Here is a 19,442-nt window from a genome sequence, read left to right on the forward strand (position 1 = left end):
ACGTTTTCCTTTTTTACCCGTAAGCGATATTTCAGTGGAAAAACAGCTTCAAGAAACTGGCGAGCATCTCCCCGCAGAACGGACTGAATGGTTTTCCTTTGGACAGTCTTCTGACGCTCAAAGCATTGCTGTTCAGCCCCTCGCAAGGATTTCCGCCAGAGGAGCTCTGGCCAGATCCTCTTGAATGACCTCCCTTCGAACCCTCCTATCCTCTCCCATCCAATTCAGGGCTTTCATAAAGCAGACCGTGTTCTCGCACAAGATTTTGCGTGCTGCACAATCTTTTCCTGTGTGAGTTGCTGACCAAAGCATAGGTTGGAAGTGGTGCCGCAATCCACCAAAGGCGTGGCCTGGACCTGGTCCAAGATTGGGTTCAATTCGCCAAACAGAGCTCTCAAGGCCCTTGTTTCTCGGTTGATATCATTGCCCTTGGTTTTTCGCTTCCATCCACTCTGTCCAGCATGAACCAAGGACGAGGAGATCAAAACTGATAGTGCTATCGCCTGAAATCCATGATACTTGTGATGCATCGACCTAGACATATTCTAAATTTATAGCCAACTTTTTAAAACATATGCTCATTTGAACAATGGAGTCTTGTTTTCTTTTCAGACGTAAATGATGTGTTTGTTGTAGGGATTTTTTTACAACTTCATTTGCAAGCTTTATATTTTTGAGTGGGAAGCCTTTTGTAGGGTCCTTAGAGTGACAAAGCAGACATTAGATTAAGCTTCTAGTAGACCCATCGACTCATCACAACAAACTTCACAAGTACGCTTAGATAGCAACAGAGTTATGACCAAAAATATTACGGATGTTTTGCCGTGCTGCAGAAATTTGTCAGGGGGCGCAATTGTCATGTTACTCGCGAGAAAGGTATTCTTAGAGGCATGCATCTCTTCCTGCTCGTAGGTATGGTTAAAGCATACGAGTTAACTTTTAACTTACAGCGAAGAATGTCCATAATCGCGCACTTTTTAACAACATCAGTGAGTTGAACGGAGAGTCTGGAAAGAAGAGGATATGGTCCTGGACGACATGGTGATGCAGTTGAACGACCGTAACGCTAATTCACGGACAGGCTTGCCACCCAAGCCACCGAAAGCATGTCAAGCAAGCTCATCAAGAATAGATTTCAAGGTGCAATTGGAGTTGCGACCTCCAATCTTACCAAAGGAAGCCACTCCCCTGAGATGAGAGAAGGGATGACTGGTTTTCAAATCTATGTAGCTTTCAAGGCCTCATTTGAATTCAGGTGGCATAGTGAAACAAAAACTATGTTCTTTGTTGAGACTGGATTTGTCATTGGTTATTTGGCTAGTCTCAATGGTGAACCTCGCCCTGCTAGCCAAGTTAGCCCTCGCATTGTTCATTTATTGTGCCAATAGGCAGTGTCACAGTGATATCCGATTGTTTCTCCCTCTGTGGGTGGTTAGCGTCTTAAAGTTTCCTTAAGAAAGATCAGCTTAGGACCGCTCTCGTTCAAGGAGACTCCACAAATCACAAGGCCACGTCTCATCATTATAGAACGATTTTTCAAACAATTTTGAGCGAGGAAAATTTTGCTTGTCTTTGAAATTTTAAAATGAGGCAAAGTTGTGCTTGTCAAATCTCACATCTCAAGGCAATTCCTAACTTGTGTAAAACGACTATTCTGGCACTTGAAATATCCAATATTTTCTTTTGGATTGTTGCAGATTCCACGAAGCATCCAATACAAATGCTGAGACCAATCAATTCCGGCCTGACGGACCCAAAGGTTTTTTGTTACTGTTTGTGAAATCATTTTACCATCCATTGGTCTGCACGGTGGTTATATTTTCTGATTAAGTGTTTGCTCAAATGCCAAGACATCTAGATATGTTTTTATGTCAAACAGACAAAAAGAACAACTTTTGTGAAATACACTTGATTAAAAGTAGCTCAGATTAGTGTGTAAAATACCTTTAAATCGATTAAAATGCATCATTGTCAAAAAGGAGTCAATCAATATTAAACGTGCTCTTTATCATGTATTGCCGTATGATTTCATAAACTTCTATTCAACAGATGCTTAGTTATTACAAATTGAAAGTTGCGTTTTTACTCTTTAAAAGATCGAAAAGTGGCCTGATTATGTTTCCATCAATTTCCAAGGCTATTTCTGTCTTTTTTAATGAAGATTTCTTTAAAAGTTAAAAGTAGCAAAATGTCACTTAAAACTTACAAAACATGTGAAATTGCCTTTCATTTTAGTTAAGTGTCAAGAAGCTACACTACCTCATGTTCCTGAAGTATTTGAACGATACATGTGACAGTTTAGTTTTCAAATTTGTCAATTTTTGCAATAATTAATTCTTCCACTAGCGATGTTTTTATTCAACGGTAATATAATAGTCAAATTCAAGATCAAGCTTGATTAAAGTTGTGATTCGCATGTATAGGCATCCCAATTGAGAAATATTGACATTAAGTAAGTTTTAAGTTACATTTGCAAACTAATTTTAGTTTTTTTCTATCTGTTTCAAAAAGTGAAATATTTTCATGTATATTTTAGGCATAGAAAAGGAACATTATACTTCTTGGCAATTGCTTACGATATAACCGGAGCAATTTGTAGTCAAATATGATGCAAATGCAATCTTTTAAAGCTTGATATTTTATAATTTTACTCAATTGATTTGATAAAATTGCAGTTGGAAGCGCAAGCAAGGTTACTCTCAACATCTATTGATTACATTTTCAAAATTATAATCTCTTTGGAGGTTTTAAGTGCTATTTTACAAAAGTTGTTTATTTTGTTTCAATAAGAAACGAAAGTTGCTCTAGAAGTCTTGGCATTGCACAAAAAAAATCATTTTTTATGTGGGTACCACTTTGCCTGGAGATGAAATGCCGATGAATGGTGTATTTGAAAAGCTAGTTAGTTATGGAGTCAATCTTGCCTAGTGCTGACGTAAAGTGTTTCACTGTCTGAAATGATAGTTTGACAAGCTGTTTTTAGTAAAAAAGATGAAATGCCACAACGTTACTATAATTTTGTCAAAATTCAATATCAAGCTTGATTATTGAAATTCGCAAGTATGGCATCGAAAATGTGTGTGTGTGTAGCATTGAATAGTGTTTATCTTGTGCGAGTCATCTAATCTCGATCTGAATCTCAATTAAACGACATTGACTCCAAATTCAGTGGAGTTAGATATTTCTGGACATCCCAAAACTTTCTGAAGGTTTGGAAAACTGGATTGTCATAGAACGAAAACCTCAAAGAAGTTCACAATCATTTTTGAAATGCATGCCTTGTGAAAAAAACGAGAGTTTAAGAGGTGCATGACCGAGCTCTACGTTCCTCACAATAATTTTGCTTAAATTAAGACTGCATAACTCCTCGGTATTTTCTAACCCTTTGAACCTAGCCAACAATAAAGAATGGGATAAAAAGCTTTCCAATAGGAAAAATGTATTTTCATTAAAAATTTGAATATGCCTGAAGCTCACTGACAATTGTAAGTTGAGGATGGCAATCTACTTGTCTTTGATTCAAGGTTCAGTGCTAGACATTACGTTTCTCTCTCAGAATGTAATTTTGAATGTCCATCATTGTCAGTTTGTTACATGTTTTTAAAGAAAAGAGAAGATAAAAAAGACGTGCCAATGCACTTGGTTTGATACGATTGAGTAAAGAGCGTAGTGTATATCGTGTCTGATTAATTAACTAAACAAAGGCTTTTAAATGCGATAAAAATAAGTTTACCAGCCAATCGAAACACAGAGACTTTATTTGCATACTTGCTAACTCGCACGTTATCACAATAAGAAATTAGTTATTGGAAGGCAAGCTTCGCAATTTCCTTTCCTCGATATCGAATATTTTATAAGCGTCAAATTGCAATTCTGCTTACAATATTACGCTCATGTTTTACAATTTCAAAGAAAATACAAAAAAAATTACAAATAAAAATTGCCCGTCAAACACTCGTAAGAGCAAAATAAAGATCCTATATACAAAAATTTCACGGTCCAGTGGCTCATACTTTATAATTTATACTACCGCAGATGTATTTGCAATGACTTCTCTTACAAAATATTTCATTTTCTTTCGCTGGGGATGTATACAAACACACTTTGTTTGTATAAGTTTCATGTTTCATGTTTTTGATTGAATTGTGACTTGAAGAATTTAACTTCGCGGAACATTTCTTTGTCCATTCAACCCTTCTGATAGCATAATTTTCTCCATAATAGGTGTCATCTGACAAAGGGAAAAATGGCATCAATTTTTTTGTGGTGAAAAGAAAGTTAGATTTGTTTATCAAGCGTCAACATGGACTTCGCTCGTTGGCCATTGAAACTAAGTGAAAATGCAAGGATGACAAAAATTGTTTGTGAAAGTTATTGAATTCCGATAACTATAAGGGTTGTTGAAACTTGAATAATCGAATTTGCCCATTTGGAGCGTCCTTCATATCCTGTTTTGATTGGCCTCATGGACTGATTGTTCAGTGTGGCTATTTTCGATTCTCTTGCTCCATCAGAACGTGTCATATTCCAGCTAATAATCATTAACGAACTCATATGCCATGTCTTCATCCTCATTTACGTCGTCGTTTTGCTTGATTTGAAGATCGTCGTCTCCCTCTCGCACTTGGATCATGATCGGACCACTCTTTGTGGACAGTTCCCGTCGGCTCAGCTCCGAGGATTCAATGCATTTATCAGTCAAACTCAAGGCCTGAAAGCTTCTCTGAAAGCGCACATCATGTTCCGATCGTCCGATTCGTTCGCGAGCCCGATGAAGAAGCTTGATGGGAAGGGGGAAAATCTTATTGAGCACGTCATGGTCCACGGTCGGGCAATGCTCAATAATGAGGCTAAGAAGAAGAAGGACAGACTCTTGGTTGGACTTGGAATCCTTCGTAGTAGAGCCTCCTCGGCCTTGAAAATCCACCAGTTTCTTGGCCAGAAGCGACAGAAAAGCTTCGAAGCAATGGCGCTCATCTTGATTTCTCATGATGTCCTCAGCGTGGTCCTCATCCACGGGTAGACGAGTCAAGTAGAACAATACGGAGAACAGCTGACTCACAGTTTGTGCCAAGCAGTTGAGGTTGTTGAAATGACCGTCGATGCATATCTTCTCCCCGCGGGCATTAGTGGTTTCCCCAATGAATAGGCTGGATGTTAATAAACCCGAGTAGGGGATAGCATGGGAAAATATCTGCATTAAATGAAGCAAGTCCTCATACTCGAACAGAGCTTCTCGGTGTATTAATTCTGCTACATTGAAGTTGCTTCTCGGAGAGGGATGAAGGCCCATGAGCGAGGCCATTTCCTGGATGCCATTGTCCGTTTCATCATCGGATTGTCGGTGATGGTCCTCAGAAATTAGGTCTTCGAGAACAGAGCACAGATGAGGCAATCGCTCCCGGCTCACTTTTCCCACCGCTTGGTCTAGAAGATCATGTATGGACAAACTAACGCCTAGTCGAATTCCTAAAGACAGGGTTGTCGATACAGGAATGGCCTCATTCCTTGAGGCCATTGTGACGGTTTGTAGTTCGCGGAGGTCTTTGAATATAAGTTCGTGAAGAAGTCTTGACTTTAGGACCTCAATTCCCGCAGTTCCAAATACTTTGGCCAAGGCTTCTAATTGGTTGCTCCCCACAAAATCTTCCAAGGTAAATGCTTTGAGGACATCGCTCATAGGCAAATCTTTCTTCGTGACATCCAAGCATGATGGGAGGACGAAACATTTGAATGTCTCCGAGAACACTAAGGTATTGTTCCACACCAAGGGTTTGATGACTTGTGAGAAATAGGACTCTAGGTATTGTTGAACGGATTCCCCAAGGGAGGCATTCATGTGTTGGTCCACTGAGCACCTTTGCATCATATTCAAGAGCCCCAGGCAGATCAGGGGCATATCAACACCGGATACGTGGTTTCCCAATGACAGCAAACACCAAATGTAATCTTCCACATGAGAAAGTACGTTTGTAGGTGTGTTGAGTGTACCGCGCTCGATTTTCAAAATGGCTCCAATACCGGCAATGAAATCCGCCTCTAGGGTTTGAAGAAAGAACTCAAGTGGTCGAAAGCGACAAGAAAATACTCGCATCTCATCATAACGGTTCAAGGTAAATGACAATGCCATCATTAGGGGAAACACGGCTCCTTCCAACTGTAACGCGTTCTTCATCGTTCCAAAGGCCGCCGTCATCGTTCCTCGATTAATCATGTCGTCGCGAGACTTCATGACCTCCGACAGAGCGGAAGATGTCTCGCTAACATCTTTCGTTCTCCGACTGGCCATCTTCAATGCGACTTTCAAAGCAGCTCCATTCGAGGCTTCGGTGGACCGAGTAACGGCATTTTGGTAGGTTAGCCATGCACGAAAGTGCTTGAAGAGTTGAGCACAGATTTGTCGCAAAAAGAACTTTGCATTTTCTGTTGCAGCCTTGGCCAATCGCTCATAATCCTCGGGACACATGGGATTCCAGAGGTCTTCCGGATGAGCACAAATACATGGGAAAGCAATGGCCAGACCCATTGTTGTTCCAGGTACGTTTCCATTGATCACATGACTAAAGAAACGCTTCAAAATGTCGGGATAGCCCGCAGCGAGTCGTGCCAGGGTTAAGGCCGACGAAATAGGATCGTCAAAAAGGACCGAAGGCCTCGCGGCACTTTCAACATCTTGGTCTGGCTGACCAGAGCTCTTCAATAGGGCCAAATGTGAAAGCAAAGCATCAATTTGGCGAGTTAAAGCTGTTGGCGGGGATTTGGGTCGTCGGTGGAGGCTGTCCGTCGAGGATTTTGAGTCCGACAAAGAGGACTCGGTAGCCTTTTGAAAATTTGTGGTGACAAGAAAAACCTGAAGTCTTAGACAGTCCAATTGGAGAGCCTCGGTCGTGATCTTGGTCACACGTTCTGGAAAAAAAGGAAGCTCAAATTATGATTTGACCCAAAAAACATCTCGTGCTAAATACATTTGAGCTTGAATGTGTTGTTTTCTTAGTTGGCTCTCTTGCCGCTTCTGGAAACAGTATCCCCAACACCTTGAAACAAAAACTATTATATTACGTTTTAGACATTCAATGTAGGATTGATATGGTATTTTGGTATGACTGAAAATCTGCCACAAAGTCGACGCCCAAATATTTCTTTAAAAAATTAGAGGGAAACAAGTTAAACATTGAAGAGGCCAGAGAAAGAAGAGGGGATACCTTCCTTGCTTTAAGCAACTTTGGCATTAGAAGCCTTGAATGTGCACGCAAATACACGTCAATCTTCCAAGGTCATCACAATTGCCCCTACAAACTGGGTTGGGACAAGGCCTTTAGATACTGAAGTAGGCGTACTTTTTTCAATTTGAAGAGGCCTTCACCATTCGTGGTCTGGAAGATAGATTATGGTACTAGGTGGGCTTTGTTAATCATGCTTCAACTCTGTCACTAATCATCCCTATAGGTGTATAACAAAATAAGTGCAATATTATCCTTTATGTCTAGAATGAAAAGAAGAAAATATTTGTACTTGTGGTAGTAACAATATTGTTTATCGACAATTTAATGAGTCCAATTCTTAAGCCACGAAATATGCTAATTGACGACCATTCCCCAATACTTAACAAGTGCCCTCAATTGAGGACAGAGTCCCAAAACGGCCCTCAGTTCGTTCGATAACCTTCAACAATGAGGGTGCCAAAAGCTCAAAGACTCCAAGACAGTTTCAACTTGAACATTTGCAAACGAATCATGAAGGCCATGGTAGTGCTGATCGTTTTCTTTCTGGCAATAGTTATGGTTTGGAATTCCCTCCAAGAATCGTTCCAAAACCCAGTTCTGACTTCCCTTCAGTTAGCCGCCGTTATGATGGCCCCATTTCCAGCAATTTCCATTGATACTGGAGACACTATGACGGGTGAAAATTACCTTCAGAAAGCAATTCAACAGATTGAGTTTGAATGTTTGACCAAGGGCGAAGACTCGATGATCTCTTTGCAATATATTTGTTCACCTGACCAGCTTTCTGGAGGCATTCGAGGATTGTTTAATGAAGCAATACAGGTGTTGATGCTTCAGCTTTTGAATAGGATGACTAAACGTCTGGAAGCCAACCCTAAAGAGCTACGACAATCGTATTTTCATTTCAAGAGAAAATGGAGAAAACTCAACTATGAAACCATTTCGGACGAATTGGTGATCGGAATACAGCAAGGTCATATCAATCAAACCCAATTGATCACCACGATGTCCAATTTGTGTGCGACCTACTTTGGTTTCCAAGACATTTTAGACTTAGTCTACAACCAAGAAATCATTCAAAAACGGGCGCTGACTAGTTTTGTCCACCACGATTTTAATTCAGTTAACATGACAAAGAATGCAAGTTTGAAAAACACTGTAGATGCAATTCTAATTGCTCCCTTTCGAACTTTGATGTCACGGACGGCTGAAGATGATATATCTCTTGAATTTGTTCTGTTTATTATGGGATTGATCGAATCCAAACCAACTTCAAAAGACCAATTGGAGTCTCAACTAATTTGGAACCTCTTTAATGAATCTCTGTCTGGACGACTTATGAACAGTTTGGTTGAAAGTGTTGATCTCAAGGAAGACGGCCCTTATCTTCAGGCTGGAAGCCTTTACCGGTATTTTGGGTGCCACTCTGGAGCAGAAATAATTTACCAAACACTTTGGGAGGAGCACGTATATTCGAAAAGTAGGAATCAATCTAGTCCGCCTTGTGATGATGCCAATCATTCCTTACTTATATCCAATTGTTGCAAAGTCTTGACCTTTCTGAATCAAAATATCCGACCCGTTCTTCAAGTCATCAAGTATTCTATTCAAAGCCCAACTATGATGCAAAGTTTAGAGGAGCACGAGTCTGACTTTGGTCACACTAGCCTTTTTCCAAATTATCCTCAAATTCGAGCACCAAACGCGAAAGAAAAACTCAAGATCAAGGAACGTTTAAAGTATGGAAGACCTCCATCTTTCAGCCCTCAAATATCCATGATGAGAAATCCACGCTCTCGGGTTTTTGTGTGCTATTTTGGTGATAAGAAGGGCTTTCCTTCGCCATTTGAATGCGAAGGTTTTTACCGAAAGATTGGAAATCAAGGCCTTACCTTCACCTACAACGGTGGGAAGTTCTGGGACCATTACCAAGTAACCCCGACCTCCACATTATTTTACGAGTGCCTTTTGTCGGACAATAAAAATGAAAAGGGACAAGCTCAACGTTATCCCGGGACCAAGGACCGAGGCAACACTTTCTCAATGATTCTTCGATTGGATCCTGACCTCGAATTGGTCCAACACCGTCATTCACAGTTGGCAAGCTCATTCAAACTGAATCTCCACGACCCACTCGATGTCCCTGATTTCCAGAGCTCCTTCATTGAAATCAAACCCATGTACGAGTACACGATCAACGTGGTACCATTTCTAACTTCCGTATCCAAAGATTTTGAAAAGCTGGATCAGAGGTACCGTGAGTGTCGGTTGCTCACCGAAACGAAAGGATTGCGTTTTTTTAAGCATTACACTCAAACTGGATGCATTTATGAGTGCCAGATCAATTACGCTCGAGCCAAATGTGGGTGCACGCCGTGGAACGTTCCAAATCTGCATAGCAATTGGCGGTTATGCGATTTCTATGGGAACTCTTGTTTTCAATACGTGCTTTCTTCCCTGGACACCAGTGAATGCGATTGCCCGGTGAATTGCAATTTGGGTCGCTATGAATATTCCGTCACGGCTCTGAACATGCAGCCGGAGAGGCTGTGCCGGGATAGCTATGACTTTGATTTGTTTAACAGCCTGGTTGATCCAATTTATATTGGTACGAAGCAATTTGCTCAAACCACGAGACAATTGTTGCGGAACGAGAGTGAGAGTAAACTAGAGCAGTGCCTGAGAAAGGTGAAGCGTTTGGCTTTGGTCCGCGTCCAATTGGGATCTCAAACTGTGACAGTGGCTCAAAAGGATGTCAGAGTGACTGTAGGGCTGATGCTTTCCAATTTGGGTGAGTTGATGGCGGAGGTGGCCGAAAGGCTAGGAAATGATTCCATGATGTTCCATTTTCCGTTCCAGGTGGCACAGTGAGCCTCTTCACGGGTATCAGCATTCTCAGCTTGGTGCAAGGATTCTACTTCATATATGCCAAGGCAAGGAACGAGCTCTTGCCTTATTTGAAATCATGCTGGTCGTGACATCATGCTCTCAACCAGAGTGGAACAGTTTAGATTCGATTCCAAAACTTTCTCCAAGTGTAAAGGAAACTTTCGTTCCAAATATACGATTTATTTCCGAAGTTAAGACCGGGAGCGGCCTATCTCAATTTCCTAACCTTTAGACGACATACCACCAATTGCTCCTCTGAGAGCTCTCTTGATTATAACGTGGTGTCGCAGGTGCTTAGAATGGACAAAGTGATCGTTTAAAAGTTCATTTTTATTCCCTAAACGGCTTACCATTTCTTGGTGGTTGCACGCCTGAGGCTGCAGGAGGCTGAGAGAAGGGATTGTCGAGAGCTTCGGGTTGTTTCTCGTCTTCGCTCAACGGGTTGACAGGCGATTTATCCCGACCCGATTGCTCTTGGCCGACGGGATGAATGGCGCCCATCAAACTTTGCAGGGTAATTTGCATGGGATGAGAGTTGATATCGGGATCATTTATTTTGGCGATCTCACCCAGGAGAGTCTCTTGCAGGGCCGGAATGTCAAAAGCTAAAAAAGGTCCCATTATGTAGTTATGAGTGCTAAATATTTGTTCAGCACAGGTTGGTCTTCATCTTCTCCACGATCAAAAAGTACAGTACAATTTAAGCACGTGAGTGCAGATGGCAGTTTTATTTTTCTGCTTTTCATCTGGCAAACATGACATCGTGAAAAGCTTTGAAATAAAAACAAATAACAACACTTGTTGGAGATTGATTTTCAAAAGTCAGGTATGTCTCCTTAAACCTAAACTAAAATGTGCCTGACGCTGGTGTTGAATGCATTGCATTGGAAGGGGGCTTGAACCATTGTTACAACTTTTGATCGGAAGGCATTTGTCACCATTTGTTCTCACTTGTGATGTAAGCCTCGAAATAAGGATGAGCGACTTTATGGCCGAATTTTTGAACCATTTGACGGATCTCATCCAGATGGAACATGAGCTCCAGGACCTCGTAATCAATTTGCAGGAACCGCTCGGCCTCAGAAGACAATTTGTTGGGTTTGTTGGCATGGTGAGCCAAAAGCCAATACAACTCATCTTGACTGAGACTGCAGACCTACAAGAAACGGACACTTAATATTTCTGAGAGTATCTATTAGTTTAAAAGCATTCCTATCATGGAACATGTCAGCTTGGTGCATTGTACGCGTAGTATAGGGTATGCGGAGCTCGGAGTTTCTCAAAAAATGTACCAAAATTGGTTTTGTCGGGCACCGAACTCTTTGTAAAAGAGCCTTGTCCAAGGCTATTTAAGGGGGGGCCATCCATATCAATCGAATGAACTGACCTTCAAAACATGAAGAATCCTCGGTCCTAATAAGGCCGGACAGTCTCTTAGCAATGTTGAGTAATGCTTGAGGAGGCTCGTCAAATATAGCCTTCTTTGGAAATGGTAATACGGAGCGGATCGGGTTGCTGTGGCATAGAGGATTTTCATTTCATTGGCCTTTTTGCTGACTCTGTCCTCCCCTTTTTGTCCTTTGATGGCCTTGAAGAATTGTCCAAGTTCCTCGTGCACCCAAATGACCTCGTCCCTGAATCAACATATAACCATCGTAAGTCTCATCAAGCAAGAAAAAACTCATCGTCGTTGTCGTCGTCGTTGATTCTCCATATCTTCTTGTTCCGTTTGAACCCAGCCAACCAAGCAAACGGAACGCAGCCACAGAGAATACGAACGACGGTGTTTGTCTCGTGCCCTAACCTGATAATGGGTAAAACCCACATGCCTTGAAGGAGCATGGACCAAATTCGATATTCTCCAGCGTCTTTGTGGTTGAAGTCGATGACAAAGTGGCAAATAAGGAAACTAAAGAACATCCATTGCTCGATTCGTTCCAAGTGGACCATTTCCAGACCAATGGGATAGCCCATGCAAGAGGTCATGGCCACCTGGTCCTCTGTCGAGGGGTTGGGGGTCCCGACCATGGTTTGAATGGACAGAAACTCCTCGCTCCGCCACTGCTCACTACTTTTCCGCTGCCCCACAAAGGCCAAGCAAACGGAGGAAAGAAAGGCGCCTTTTACAGTGGCTTGGAAAGGTCGAAGGCTGTGGTACATCAGCACCAGGGGACGTCCCACTCGTTCCATAAAATCAAAAACTCCAAGATGGAAATCTCGATCTGTCGTGGAGCGCGGTCCAAGTGACTCCAAAGTGGTCGTTGGCAGTGCTGAAACACTGGCTTCACCCGAGCTCGAACCCCCTTGAGAACTCGTGAAACACATTAAAATGCAAATTAGATTCCTCTCTGGCATCCGGGCCAACAAGATGAGCAGAGAGCCGTAGAGAACCACTAAATCCAAATAGAGTGACGTCAGCTGGGGACTCCGACCCGAGTCCAGAGACAGAACTCTACAATCTTGAAACAATTCCAATAAGGAACTGGAACAAAGCGAGTACACATCCAAAAGGGTGTCGTGGGGTAAGGCCAAGTACTTCCGGATCTTGGGACGCATTTTTTCGATCTCCTCCACGTGCTTGGAGGAAGGCTGGAAACCTCGGAGGTCTCGTGTCGCACTCAAAGCCTTGCTCAAGGGCGAGAAGCATTTCTCGTGTAGAAACGAGAGATCAGAATTTGCATCGCTCAGCTCCTGTTTGAGATGGTACAAACGGAGTAAGAGGCCCTCGGCCTTGTGACGATAGAGCAGTAACTTCTCGGCCAGACGCAACATTGCTCAAAGGCTCTCTTCGTCTCTCCTCTGTTCTCTGTTCTTTCCTTTTTTTCTTTCTTCTTTCTTCTTTCTTCTTCCTCGTTCAAAGCCGGCCAACAGTTTGCTTCTGAAACGAAACAAAACGAAAAGGAATGAAACTTGGCAGTGAAATTTTGGATGCGGGCCCTTAATTTCCATCTCTCCAAACGGCACTTTGAACTTTCTTGATGAATGCCGGAACACGTGCTGAGCCAGATATTTACAGAGCATTTAAGGAGCACCCAAATATTGTGCATTTCTAAATTGGATAGTACCTATTTACCTTCCGTGGCTAGATTTTTTAGTTGGTCGGGCATTAGGTCTGCTCGTCGCTTGCCAACCAGTCAGGGGTGAGGCAACAAAATCCTTTTTATCTGAGCGAGAAAGTGAAAGAGAGCCGTGGAACGTTGCTGGCATGCCAAAGATGATCTCCTAGGTCCTCACTCTGCACTTCATAAACCAACTCAACCAACAACGGGTATACGGAAATTGTGTATTGTTGTCAAATTAGGGTTGGTCCAAAACTACAATTTGTTTAGAGAGTCGACATGCATGTGTGATGTACACCATTTCGTGTTCAAGCACCTACATACAGATATCAAAAAAACTGTCGACTCGTGGAGCAAAGATTGAAGACCAAATGGACTCGCAAGTGAAACCAAACCAGCTCAAGCGGTGTAGAAAAGCCTCAAGACGTATACATATTTTTTTTAGTCTTAGCCCTTTCAGAACTCACATGTAAAACAAGACTTCTCTAAAGAATCATCACCCCGTGCAAAAATGTTTCCCAAAAATATCCGTGAATTGAAGAGCACGCAAGGAACGGAATTAAAATCTCGGTGGTGAATCACATTTTGAGCGCATTCAATGTGGCGTGTACGTACAGGGCTTTTACAGAACATAGTACTCTATGACACGGACCCTGCCAACTCAGACCTCATAACAAATGCTAATACACTTCATGATAAAGAGAGCAAGTGAATGCAAAACTTGTAGGAGAATCCTTCATAAATTGAACTAGCTTTAAGATTGATGACGTAGAGAACAGCGGCCCTTTTCCTAAAGTTATGGCCCAATCTGGTATCATACAGTTAGGGAAAACAAGAAACCTGCCAAAATGAACTTGTATCCTTGGGTACTTGAATTGAAGAAACCAAAAGGAACAAGTTTGGGTCTGTTAAAGAATTCATATGCAGTTGAAAAAGAGCATACATAATGCTTTAGAGCACTTTTAGGCTCTTTAGATTAGATGACTGGCTTTTATGGGAATATGCCCAAGCCACAAGGTAAAATGCATATTAGAATATAATCACATAAAATCAAATTGTCTTTGATTTTGAAAGGTGTCTTTTAAGGGCACATTATGTTTGTGGCCAGCACATGACTTGCTTGTTTGGAAGCATAAAAAGAATAACATTCCATCATATTCTATATTTCTCCTTTCAAACCCAAAAATGGTAAATAATGTTACATCAAACTTATTAAAATGCAGAATTATCAATACTTTTTGTCTAAAACTGATGCGCTATATGCGCTATTTATTGGTTTCAAGCATTTTAACAATTTGTTAGTCGTTTCAATCTTCAACTTCGTCACTTTTGCAATGGTGTTATTCAAGGATACCATATGCTCTTTTATTCATTTTCAAAGTTGTATCAAACTTCAATTTCTTATTTAACCAAACTTGTGGTCGGCAAGAACAAAAATGCAATTGTGAAATGTTTGTTTTTGATAGGCTTTGACTAATATTTACAATGGCTTAAAGCTTTTTCTGAGTAATCAGGAGAAGTATAAGATCTTTTCTTGGGGCAGTTAAAAAGTATAGCATATTTTTGCCACTTTCCATACCCACTGGAGTATCTGCGACCAAATTTCATGCAAAATGCAACTTTTTTTGGTCTGATACTTCAGTGTGCTCGACACATGTTGATGAAATTGCAATCAAATACATAAATAATGATACTAAAGACATCTTTCAACTACGTTTTGGTTAATAATTTCTGCCCTTTCATTAGTGGATTGATTTGCTGATCTGAGCTGCTTTTTAAGGTGTTGCTCTCAAAAGTTGTTCCTTTTGTTCTTAGGGCAATGAAAATGGTTCTTAGAAGTCTGCGTATCTGACCCAAGTTATAGCAAGTGTTCTGGGTGCCATCGTTTGTCCGATAAACGATATACGTGTATAAAAAACCAGAACGGAATAAGATCAAATGTACCTATGTATTGAAAATTTGTAAATTTGATCCCATGAGAAGCAATCTCGTAATAAAGTTATTGGCCAACCACAGAACTGTACAATGATTGCCACAAGGGTTAATTTATGTCTTCAATTGATTTTCAGTTGCTGTTTGACATTCACTTTGTCTTCGGAATTGCCATCGACCCTTAGATCGGCGACTTTTTTGGCTTAAAAAGGCAATAATGTACGCAAGTTTTCATTTGAAATTCAAAGGGTGTTGGACCTATGCAACGACATTCTTTTCATACGAAATCTGATATATTTTGCTTCGATGATGAACATTTGAAGGGTTGCAGTTGGTTTAACCGTAAAAGAACCCTTAGCAAATGTGCAAATTGAAATGAAGCCAACAACTTACTTGCTTGGATCTTTTGGAAAATGGAGACGTGGAACTTCGTTGGCTCGGGTGACTTTGCCTCGCACGGTTGAGCTCTTAGAGAATATGGAGGAACCGAGGTGGATGTTGATTAGAACGAGGCGGCGCAAGGAACTTCCTGTTGATAACATGTCTTCTTTCTCGAGCCAGTAGCAAACTTTTCCCATCCTCCAAGTCTTTTCCCTGTCCCAAAAATAGTTGGGAAGACAATGCACCAAAAAATGATAGCCTTAGCGACGCCAATGACGACGACATGGCTCTTAGTTCAATTAATCATATGTTTTTGGCAAATTCATCCACACCAAATACGGCATTGTTCTCACAGTCAAGGAATGGAACAAATTCATTGTCTTTCGTTTTTGCCCCGCACTCGTCCCGAAATTTTACAAGAGCCATTAGAATTGCAAATTCAAGACACCACGGGCAACAATGAAATCTGACTCAATTCTGAGAGAAAGACAGTGAGAATGAAGGGGACGCAATGTTTTAGTTCGGGCCGATCTTCAGAGTTCATACAACTCAAGATGGGATAAAAATGGTTGTACAATAAAGGTTGAGTGAAAAGTTAGAAACATGTTCCGTAGCTTGAAGACGTGTATATGCGGTTGAGAACTTGACGTAGGCAGTGAAGAGCAAGGAGCTGTCATTTGAGGGTAATCAATTCTTAGTTATCTAATGGCAAAACTCTGCACCGTTTAATATGTAAATCTGAACTTTTAATGAATGCATTCTAAGTAAGACGGCCATCAATTACATTTTAAAAAAAAAATGAGGAGAGGGGGGGAGAGGGGCTGAAATATTGCTGTCACAGAGTGGCCTAACTTCGCAAATTGTCAGGTCCATTCCTCCTGTCGCAGGCAGCTAAACCTTGACCTGCTCATGGAATAAAAAAGGTGATTAAAGGTTCGTGACCTGGGATGAAAACACAATCCTAAGTCTTTACTCGGGTGTGCCACATTTTGAACAAATTGCCCTAAACGTCGTGTTGGGTGGAAAATACCTTTGCTGTTCCCTTTTCGGCATTTTTCATGCTAACAAGAAAAATGGGTTGGATTCAAACAATGTTTTACTGGCATGGTCGCCTTTGCGATCCGATGTTTTGTCACGAAGTACTCAAAAAGGCAAACGTTTATTTGATTCTACTGAGGTCTCTATTCCCAGTAGCAGCAATTGATTGCCCACAAAAGAGGTGATTTTTCTTACAAAAAATGAAAACATTTTCCCCATAATCTTTCATCCTAGGCTAGTGAAATAAGAAAAGCTATGAAAAAAGTTTGAAAATACATTTCACACAGCGGCACTTTGTATCTCAGCAAGTTGATAAGAAAATTCTGGCGTTTTTGGCACAAGTTGTTAGGAAACGAACAATTTGTGCATTCTCTTAAAATTGGTTCCAGTATCAGACTCTCTCTTTTCTTGCTTTCCAAAAAGTAAATCCACAATCTACCAAAAAAACCAAGCTGACGATGATGGTCAAGGATCCATGGGCTATGCGGGTAGCATTATCTTTGGGGCTTGAGATCACTTGGGTGAGACCCACACTCATAAAAAACAGGGCTCCAAAGGTGGTGTAGATCAAATTCTGCAATAAGGCCAGCCGCGAGAATTTCAAATACTTATTTCGTGAGGTTCCGAGTAATCGACTTGAAACGTACCTGAATAGTGATCTCCTCTGAAAATACTAATCCAATGGTTTGGACAATAACGATGAAGAAATAGCCGAACACAACCATGTAACCAAAAGCATTGGCATCATTCTTGGCTCCCATTTCCAAGAGGCTAGTACCCGGTCCACCGAGTCTGGTAATCATGACAACAATAAATATCAAAACCTGGAACAATTATTATATGCACAGTTTTGGAAACCAGGCTGAGCACAGGTCCGCCTCAAAATTGGGACGAAACCAAAAATCTTGCAACTCTCAAAGACGGCTTTGCTGTGGTTTGGCTCTTAAATGGATTAGTGTTAAACCACGTGAAGGAAAAAATGAGTCACATATGTAACACAAATGTGCATTTTTTTATTTTCTATCCTATAAATCTCCCTTTAGTCTTGGCAGCGACCTTAAACGGCAGGCACTTACTCGTGGGCGATTTTTTCTGACTAAAGCTTACTTGCAAATTGTTGATTACGAGCTCTGCAATACTCTCCTTTACCAATTTCGATACAATTTGGACCCTGGGGATTGATTTCAAAAGGATCACCTCTCAGTGTCCATTTATAGGATATTGATATCATCTTTGGCCTTGCATGTGTACGACTTCATGGTGAAGGCTCAGTTTGTTCGTGGGACGTTTGCAGGACAAATGCTTGACGAATAGATATTTCCATTTAGATGCTTTTGAATATCCTCTTGGTTGGTTCGTTGCCCTGTTAAACCATTTGACCTCTTCATGAAACAATCCAATCTTACGTTGGTGGACGTTCTTAATTTCAACATGGGACAAATTGGTCAAACTGTCGAGGGAAAGCCAGGGAAATATCAGCAAATAAATGTGCGAATCGGGGGACCTTTGAGTTTCCACGCCCAGAAAAACGTATTGACCAACCCTGGTAGAGATTGCTATCGAGTTGATTCCGTATATCAATAGTGTTAACAAACGTTTGGAAAGCTATTGAGTGACAAGTGAAAGATCTCGAGAGCGTTGCTGTAAGTTTTATTGTTATGTCATCTGCTGGAATAATTGGGAGGGCTAAAAAGACTTGCTTTATCAATCTAAATTACTTCTGGTCCCTATTGAGTTCCTTTTTTCTTCTTTGTCATGATTCAGGAATCTATCATAGTAAAGATGAAAAACGAAGGATAGCAAAAAAGTGTTGAGTTTTAGGCTTTACGTAGAGGCTCCTAATGTGCATATCAGTTGGCCTGTAATGTATCTATATCATTATTTGGCAATGTAGGAGATCCAGCATTTTTTTCCCATCGACAAAAAACTTTACTGTGTTATTCTAAATGCCTTTGAAATTCCTGATGAAAATTTGAGTCTGGGCTTATCCAAAAATCGACTTCGTTGCTTTTGATTTTCGCAAAATCAAGGTTAAGCAACTAATCGTTAACGATGAAATTTCTCTGCATCCGATCTTGAAAATTTTAATGGCATATCGTGCAATAAGTAACGATGAAACTAAGTATCTTACCAGCTCTATTACTTTGGGGATCCCATGGGGTTTGATCAGATTCCTGAGAGAAAAAGACATATTCACCAAACGAAAAAGGCCTTCGACAACACCCTCTTGCTTATTTGTGTTTGATCAAAGAAATGGCAGAGTGACAATTCTGGGTGTCCTTATCCTACTTGCCTGAAATCAGAGAGATAAGGCCAAAGACAAACACTTGGCATGTTTAGGTCAGGGATTGGCATTCATGAGATAACGTCACTTTATATTTTCTAATGGGTGAGTAATAGGGAAGCAAGGTTTGCCAACCATCACACACAGACTCACCGTCCATAACTTGTTGACAGCCTTGAATTTTCCTAATGTATCTGTCAGGTCACAAATGACGTATTGTCAAAACGATTGTTACGGATAAATCGCTGGAATGTTCGGGAGAGAAACTCAAAATATTCTTGAGGCTCTAAAATGTTAGAATATCACCTCGATCCCAACTGTATGCTTAATTGTGACAAATCCTTGAAATGGCGTCGAGATTGCCTTAACACTTGTTGTTGATTTGGGTATTAATTCTGGACATGAGTTGAGCTCAACTTTATGGAGGGCTGAGTCAGTCTACTCGAGATACATTCAGCCTACATCCTGTTCTCAAGGCCCACTTTGCGAACGACAATCGATCGGCTCTATTTTGGGTGGAAATGAACGAAGTACTATTTTGGAATTTTATTGTCTTTATTCCAAGATAACAGATATAAAATGTGTTGCACTATCAAGCCAATGTCAAAGTAATCCTGAATCTGACAATCTGCTGAT

General features: G+C 41.0%; 2 protein-coding genes across 2 annotated transcripts; one reads left to right on the forward strand and one right to left on the reverse strand.

Moving 5' to 3' along the window:
• Positions 1–3,740: 3,740 nt before the first annotated feature.
• On the reverse strand, positions 3,741–19,144 carry LOC131887339 (membrane-associated protein Hem-like). The gene is made up of 9 exons (XM_059235926.1): positions 18,960–19,144; positions 18,654–18,815; positions 17,170–17,346; positions 15,497–17,096; positions 11,917–12,990; positions 11,500–11,746; positions 11,064–11,268; positions 10,463–10,717; positions 3,741–6,906 (listed from the first exon to the last, which is right to left on the reverse strand). Exons 5-9 carry the CDS (start codon positions 12,882–12,884, stop codon positions 4,532–4,534), a joined length of 4,050 nt encoding a protein of 1,349 aa, XP_059091909.1. The 5' UTR covers positions 12,885–12,990; positions 15,497–17,096; positions 17,170–17,346; positions 18,654–18,815; positions 18,960–19,144; the 3' UTR covers positions 3,741–4,531.
• Positions 7,684–10,286, forward strand: LOC131887340 (uncharacterized). Its single transcript, XM_059235927.1, has 2 exons — positions 7,684–10,014; positions 10,083–10,286. The coding sequence occupies exons 1-2, from the start codon at positions 7,734–7,736 to the stop codon at positions 10,199–10,201; spliced, it is 2,400 nt and encodes a 799-aa protein (XP_059091910.1). The 5' UTR covers positions 7,684–7,733; the 3' UTR covers positions 10,202–10,286.
• Positions 19,145–19,442: the final 298 nt, after the last annotated feature.

This window comes from Tigriopus californicus, chromosome 9 (genome assembly GCF_007210705.1).
Source record: "Tigriopus californicus strain San Diego chromosome 9, Tcal_SD_v2.1, whole genome shotgun sequence".
NCBI lineage: Eukaryota > Metazoa > Arthropoda > Copepoda > Harpacticoida > Harpacticidae > Tigriopus > Tigriopus californicus.